The sequence below is a fragment of the Oncorhynchus mykiss genome, chromosome 13, assembly GCF_013265735.2.
Source record: "Oncorhynchus mykiss isolate Arlee chromosome 13, USDA_OmykA_1.1, whole genome shotgun sequence".
NCBI lineage: Eukaryota > Metazoa > Chordata > Actinopteri > Salmoniformes > Salmonidae > Oncorhynchus > Oncorhynchus mykiss.
In genome coordinates, this window is record NC_048577.1 from 8976062 (window position 1) to 8983959 (window position 7898).

Here is a 7898-nt window from a genome sequence, read left to right on the forward strand (position 1 = left end):
TATTTCCTGTGTCGGTCAGAGTTGTTCCAGGGAAGCTGTACCCCCATTCTGTGTTTTAAATCTGAACATGTACTCAGCTGAATCACTTTCAGGTCTGTGATTCCCAGGGTGCAGTCTTTCTCTTTAGTCCCAAGGTACTCAGCACAACCTGCATACTCTGGACCGAGCTCAGAATTTAGGCACCTCATTATATTTCTCTTGAAAGAGTTCTGACCCAGAACACCTAAAACAGTAGGAGGCCCATTCATTTAGATTCTTCAATTATTATTATCAACAAAAATATAAAGAACAATTTCTAAGATTTTACTGAGTTACAGTTCATACAAAAATATCTGTCAATTGTTATGAATTAATTAGGCCCTAATCCATGACTGGGAATACAGATATGACTCTGTTGGTCACAGACACTTTTTAAAAAGGTAGTCAGTATCTGGTGTGACCACCATTTGCCTCATGCAGTGCGACATCTCCTTCATGTAAGACAATGTATTTAATGTATTGAATACGTGTCGTGGAAATTAACACCAGGGACTCAAAGTAAAACTTAAATGAATAATGATTTATTATCAGGAAGCTGGAGAGGTTTCAGCAAACTTAAAACACCAGAGTACGGTCTGGAGCTCTTTCGGGACAGTCCCGTTAGTTCTCTTATATACTGTTTACACAGACAAGTTATATTTGCATGATTTACATTAATCATAAATTTATTCATCATTGACGTTTGGTTCCTGCATGTGACTGGCACCGTCTCCTATCTTAACTTATTGAACATATTCTGCCAAAAGGTCTGAGGGGTCATGACCGTCTCCCCCTCACATTTCTACCCAGCATCAACAGGAACCAATAATTGTATGAGACAAGATGTACAATTCAAGGCTCTTTCTTCAGACAACAACATTTCCCTCACACATTAATATGAACCTACAATTGTTGAAACATTATTCTACATTATTTAATGGACAACAGGAGTTAATGAAATAAGATACCGAACTCCAAGACGCTTGATACATATGGATCCAGAGCTGCATATCATGCTACACAGGTTACCTTGGTAATCAGACTTAGTAAACTGTTAGCGAATGGGAGATGGATGACTCTTTACAATATGTTTTCTATTGAAACTTCATTTAGAGATCTGAAACTGGTGCCGGAGAGGAGGGAGATAAAAAAACAACATATTTGTGCATCCTGGTGTTTTTTCAGTGACCCTGAATGAGCAAAGCTCTTTCCACATAGACAGGAATAAGGTTTCTCTCCAGTGTGTATTCGCTGGTGTGTAGTCAGGGTGAAATCTAGAGCAAAACTCTTTCCACACTGATCACAGCTATAAGGCTTCTCTCCTGTGTGTATGCGTTGGTGTTTAGTCAGGTGTCCTGATTGAATGAAGCTTTTCCCACACTGATCACAGCTATAAGGCTTCTCTCCTGTGTGTATGCGTTGGTGTTCAGTCAGGTGTCCTGATTGAATAAAGCTTTTCCCACACTGATCACAGCTATAAGGCTTCTCTCCTGTGTGTATGCGTTGGTGTTCAGTCAGGTCTCCTGATCGACTGAAGCTCTTTCCACACTGATCACAGCTATAAGGCTTCTCTCCTGTGTGTATGCGTTGGTGTTTAGTCAGGTTTCCTGATTCATTGAAGCTCTTCCCACACTGATCACAGCTATAAGGCTTCTCTCCTGTGTGTATGCGTTGGTGTCTAGTCAGCTCTACTGACTGATTGAAGCTCTTCCCACACTGATTACAGCTATAAGGCTTCTCTCCTGTGTGTATGCGTTGGTGTCTAGTCAGCTCTACTGACTGATTGAAGCTCTTCCCACACTGATTACAGCTATAAGGCTTCTCTCCTGTGTGTATGCGTTGGTGTTTAGTCAGGTTTCCTGATTGATTGAAGCTCTTCCCACACTGATCACAGCTATAAGGCATCTCTCCTGTGTGTATACGTTGGTGTTCGCTCAGGGTACCTGAATGATTGAAGCTCTTCCCACACTGATCACAGCTATGAGGCTTCTCTCCTGTGTGTATGCGTTGGTGTCTAGTCAGGCCTCCTGATTGATTGAATCTCTTCCCACACTGATCACAGCTATAAGGCTGTCCTGTGTGTTTTTGTGTAGTCTGGGATCCTGATTGTTTGAAGCATTTCTCACAATCAAAGTAGGGGGAAGGCCTCTCCCCTGTATGAATTCTCTGATGAGATTTTAAAGTTTTAGATGCAGTGAAACTCTTCCCGCACCGAGAGCAGTGGAACGGTTTCTCTCCGGTGTGAATTTGCTCATGAATAGTCAAGTCTTGTTTAGCAAAACTCTTCCCACAGTCAGAGCAGCAGTGGTGAGGTTTCTTCCCTATACCTCTATGCCGGTGTTTCGATCTGAAGAGACTATTCTTTTTCTTGTCAGTATCATGATGTTGTTGAGGCTCCCCAGATGATAAGCCCCTCCCTCTAAGAGAGCAACGATTAGGGATGTCCCCTGTGAAACAAAGGCATTGAATAGTTAGGTTTTGCAAATATGAGTCCGTAAACAGATGGGTCCTTCCATGAAATTAAGGCCTTTTGGGTCCCTTTCATATTTTCCAGCAGAAATTGTACATCAGTATTACATTTTAACAAGTTCCTCCATCAACCCTGTGTCACATCAACCCTGTGTCACATCAACCCTGTGTCACATCAACCCTGTGTAACTTCTAGAAAGATTTTAACCCAACTAATACAATAATTACTCCAAGTTTTACCATCGTTGAGTAAAGTTACAAGTCCAGAATAATACGATTATTGTGAAGTCAATTAGTATAAGAGTTTGATTTAAACGTTGACATGCTTTGAATGAACAATTTCCCTAATAAACCTGTTTACATGGACACAACTAAAAAAATGGACAATCAAAATAAACGTTCACTGCACTCGGTCAAAAGAAGTTAGCTGGCGCTGCTTGTGTTAGCACCTACACAGATTAAATACACCTCTATAACTCTGATTAAAGTGTTTACATGTCCTAATCATTCTAAAGATTGGTCAGAAAACCAGGTGTTTTTAAAGGCGTATCCTTACTTCGGTTATGACCTTACACCAATTAAGGTCAGCAGTGAAAGGTGTTTAATGGCAAATTATGAGTGTGCATATAAAGCCCTAGTTATTTGGTTACTTTGACAGTCATTTCTGAACATTATTTCATTTAATTAGTGATTAATTTACGTCTGTCCCTCATTTTAAGGTCAACCCATGTTATAATATGGTGAAACTGTTCCTTACATTTTTGGGCAAAAGAAACATCGAACATCAAACAGTCAAATCATAGAGCAAAGGCAGGTAAGCTGGTTCTAGTCTTTTTATCAGTTATCTGGTGTTTTTTGTAGAAAACTGAGCAAGTGAACCATTTTACCCATAAATTGATATGGTAGAATATATTTTTGTGTGATTTGTGGCTGATTTAAAAGGACTATTCTACCTATGTAAACTAGTGGTTTTGTTGTTTTCAGTTGTCCTGATACTTTATTTAGCACATTGGCACTTAGTACAGTATGTATTTTCATATAACCTCTTGGGAAAACATGTTTTTATGAAGTTGAACATGTGCTCTTCATGAAAGAACGTTAAAATGAGGTGAAATCAAACGTTTGGGGGAGCAAGTTGCACTTCTCAAAATTAGGTGGAACGACCAGATATTTTCATCAGTACATAATGAACCAATTAATTGTTACAGAAGCAGACTGTAATCTAATCCACATGGTTCTTACTTAATGAAATCACATCTCCATGTTCCTCTTCTCCTCTCTCAGTTCCACTCTGCCCCGGTGTTTTCCTGCAGTCGACCAGAACCAGCAGTAAAGTACGGAGAGGCGGTTGACCTGGGGACTCCTGGAGGGTGGAGGGGGACAGGCTAGTCTTTTGCTGTTCGACAAGACGTATTACAATTGATCATTAAACCAAATATTATATTAATTCAGTCTAAAACTCTGATTTGGGTGCATCCCTCGAAAATCTCATTTTACCTGAAATGTTAAATCGTTCACTGCAACCCACAAATATAAGAGCGTTGGATTGGTGGAGGCATGGGCTAATTTCCACCGTATTTCTTATACCAGTCATTTCCTATCGAACAGCACGGAAGAGGAGAAACCAGAGGGATAACTGTGCCCAAAATCTGGCTTATTTGATCATATATACATTTTCGTAACGAGTAGGTTGTTAGGAGTGTATTGGTAAAAGTAGGCCACGTCACATCCAGGCAACTTTGAGAAAAAAAAACACTTTGTATGGAAGTAGTGCCTGGTCATCACTAGTTACCACAACCCACGCCCAGTTATACAACTGGTCTTTTTAAATGTGATTTTAACCCTAACCTAGCAAACACTAACTTTATGCATAACCCTAAATTAATAAAAATACGTTATAGGCGTTTGACTCTGTGGCTGTGTAACTCGTGGAAACACGCATATCTGCCCTCTCATTGCCTATAATGGTCCCATCTGATCTTGCATCTTCCTGAGTGCCTTCCAGCTACATTTCAAATTCAACAGCCCTCGGCTCTAAATCCTCAGCCCTTGAATGACGTTTTACATCCGAGTGTACCTTAAAAATGTCCATTGCCCAAGCGAGGGAGAGTGATTATGGGAGAGGCAACGTCCTTGGTGGAAATCTTGAAGTTTAACTTAAAAACAACCAACCTAAAGCGATTAATGAACCTAGTAAGCTAACGTGCACTCCTGTCCGGTAGCTAGCTACAGTTACCCATAGTTTGGTCATTTATTCCAATACATTTCTGAATTGCACTCATCACTACGAAACTGAGCCAATTTTCCAAAGCTACAATCAATAGATTTTTTTAGACAGCTCGATTCATATTCCTGAGATGCTGAAAGTGCAGGTTGTTGATTAAATTTGACACTTCGCGGCCACCAGAGTTTGACATGTGACTACAGTTTGTATTGAATTGTGGGTCATATCATCCCCGCAAGCGACCAAAGTTGTTCACTCGCTCCTTCAAGCAAAATCGAGGGCCAATTTAAGGGAATTAGACCTCCCTTAAAATGGCAATCAAACTGCATCCGGTTTCGACGGGGATACCACGAGGGAAAAACAACGTGTTTTAAACTGCAGCCATTTATTTTCTTTGTTAGAACGGCCACTTGAATATCTGGTTAAATAATGGCTCATGTGTAAGAAATCAGTGAAGGAATGTGAACATGTGCACACTGGGCGGAAGGAGAGAATTAGGTCATAGTCACAGATTCCTAAACATGATTGTATGAATTGTCTTAATTTTGCTGGACCCCAGGAAGAGTATCCATAATAAATACAAATTATATAGTTGTAGGCTATTTAAAAAAAGATATAATAACTAGGCAAGTCAGTTGAGAACAAATTCTTATTTCCAATGACTGACCATCAACAGTGGGTCACCTGCCTTGTTCAGGAACAGAACGACATATGTTTTATCTGGTCAGCTCGGTGATTCGGTTACTGACCCAACGCTCTAACCACTAGTCTACCTGCCGCTCCAAACAGAACACAGCAATGTAGAGGTTCAAATATGATGAAAACTAGGCCTAGACATTTTATACAACACAGCGGGAATATAATGTTAAAACCAGACTTACCCGATCCATTGTGGAAGCTACTGTTCCTTTGTATGATATGAAATGTTTTCAGCTACAACAGTACAGTTAAAGCTGCTTTGCTCTAATCTTGTTCTTCTTTAAGGTTTTATGGCAGACTACACCTATTGCCGTATTGCTGCCACCTACTGTACGGCGAGTGAATGAATAATAAAAATGTCCAAATGATCCAAATGATTTCTATCGTCGGTAAAGAATGAATGTAATACGTCTCTCCATAATAGTGTCAAATCTAAATGCAGATTTTCCATTATAAATCTACTGATGTCTTGCCAAAATTTCTTTACATTAATACCATTCAAAAAAAGATGCAAAACTGTTGCAAAAGGTACAATTTGAATGTATCGATTTTTAAATCTTCATTTAGTGGTTGGCAGGGTAATATTAATGAATTATTTTATAATAACCTTCCTTAATTGTGTTAGAAAGTACGTATGTATGAGACAACAGATATTATCAATAAAACGATTCCAATAAGGAATTACATAAGGTGTATAGAGAGATACAAAATCCTGTTGATACAAGGCAAGTATCACTCTGTTGTTGAATGGACTAAAACAAACAAAAACAAATCTTTACTACTATTGAGTCAACAGGGGTAATCGAAGGTAGGTTCTGAGGGTCTTAACATGTTCCTGAATAATGGGGCGGCAGGTAGCCTAGTGGTTAAAGCATTGGACTAGTAACCGGAAGGTTGCGAGATTGTTGTTCTGCCCCTGAACAAAGCCGTTTTTAACCCGCTGTCATTGAAAATAAGAATTTGTTCTTAACTGACTTGCCTAGTTAAATAAGTAAATAAAAAATAAAGCAACACTTGAGGGAATGGAGACTAAAATAATTGTAAACTCTTTAGGCCTTACAGGAATCTTGTAAAGTGATAAGAATGAGTCATAATGAAGTAAAATACTCTGCATTTACAGGTTGTCTCACCAATAGGATATTATTTCTGAACCAATATTTTAAAAACAAAGATTTATTGTTATTCAATATGTGCTGATTATTCCAGATATAATATATGTGTGGAGAGAAGTGATGCTTCTAAATGAAGGTTAATGACTAGAAAACCTGCTGATGAAAAGCAGAGTTTCACTGGAACTTTGTCAATAGCAAACCAACATGAAGTTAAGGCCACCAAAGTAGAAAAGGCATGATGAGGAATGCAGTTTCTACTCCGCTAGCCAGCACCTCGTCTTAATAGGTGTGCGTTTATTTTTCTTCTAGATCGTTCTGTTACCCAGTAAACAGCACCCTACCGATAAAAAAGCTCTTAAACGATGCCGAATGATAATTATTTTCCTGACTCTGGAAAATAGACCAGATTACTTTGAATATAGCCAAAGGGAGCGTGATAATATCATTATTTCGGAGTCCCTTTTTGACATGCCGGGAGGTAATTCTGACCTCTCGAAAGAACTGTTACATTTATCTAAGCGCCAGACGAGAACGCATCTACATATAGTCACTCTTAGTGATTATGTGCGTCGAGGCATTATTCCACGGGGACTCAGGTGGCAAAAATAACCATCATTGGGACAGCGCACAGATGATTACTGTGAACGCTGGTGTGCCATCCTGAATAAATGCTCTATTGATTTAATGACATTAATTGTTGACCAGTTAAAAAGGGATTTTATTGAAATGGTCTACAAACAGCTGTTAATGATGATGGCATATTCAATGAATTGATGAAAACTAACCAAGCGCTCCAGGACAAGTTGTCTACAGAAATAAAGGAACTTAAAATCAAGAAATTCAACCAAGACAAAAAAAGACAAGGCCGATGGTAAAGTCTACTTCTGGAGAAACCCTCCCCCTCTCCATGACAGACGCAGGAGGGACGCCGCTTACTTCTATCCACCCTTGTCTGATCAACGCTCTACAACCAGCGCCTCATCGGCTTCCAGCGGTAGTTTTTTATTCAACGAGAGACTGGACGGACCGAAGGGCGGAGGAGGCCGCAGGCACGCGCATCGACGAGATGTCGCACCCGACGGGGTAAGAAGAAACGAATATCAGAGGCAGAGGAGACCGTTCACACGGTCCCAGAACCCACGGGACTGAGTGTCTTTAATTTATCAAGCAAGATATTGAGCCCTGCCCATGTCTCTTTGCTTAATAAAGGGTTATCTTTTGTGCCTACAACTCAGTGCAACGATTTTGATGTTAAGGTAGACATGTTTAAGTTTTTCAGAAACATCCGTTTAAGGGAATACTTTAGCTCCCCTAATTCGTACACTTCTATTGAACCAGTAGGTTGCTCTCCTGCACATACTCCGACTCCCTAGAAG

The 7898-nt window shown here is 39.8% G+C and overlaps 1 protein-coding gene across 4 annotated transcripts; it reads right to left on the reverse strand.

Moving 5' to 3' along the window:
• Positions 1-538: 538 nt before the first annotated feature.
• On the reverse strand, positions 539-5714 carry LOC110494900 (zinc finger protein 501). 4 transcript variants are annotated; one of them, XM_036940166.1, is made up of 4 exons: positions 5593-5694; positions 3730-3883; positions 1845-2465; positions 539-1760 (listed from the first exon to the last, which is right to left on the reverse strand). In XM_036940166.1, the coding sequence occupies exons 1-4, from the start codon at positions 5599-5601 to the stop codon at positions 1099-1101; spliced, it is 1446 nt and encodes a 481-aa protein (XP_036796061.1). In that variant the 5' UTR covers positions 5602-5694; the 3' UTR covers positions 539-1098. The 4 variants fall into 4 exon arrangements, with proteins under 4 accessions (XP_036796061.1, XP_021425902.2, XP_036796060.1 ...); XM_021570227.2 differs by having other exon boundaries at positions 539-2465; positions 3730-3850; positions 5593-5714; XM_036940165.1 differs by having other exon boundaries at positions 539-2465.
• Positions 5715-7898: the final 2184 nt, after the last annotated feature.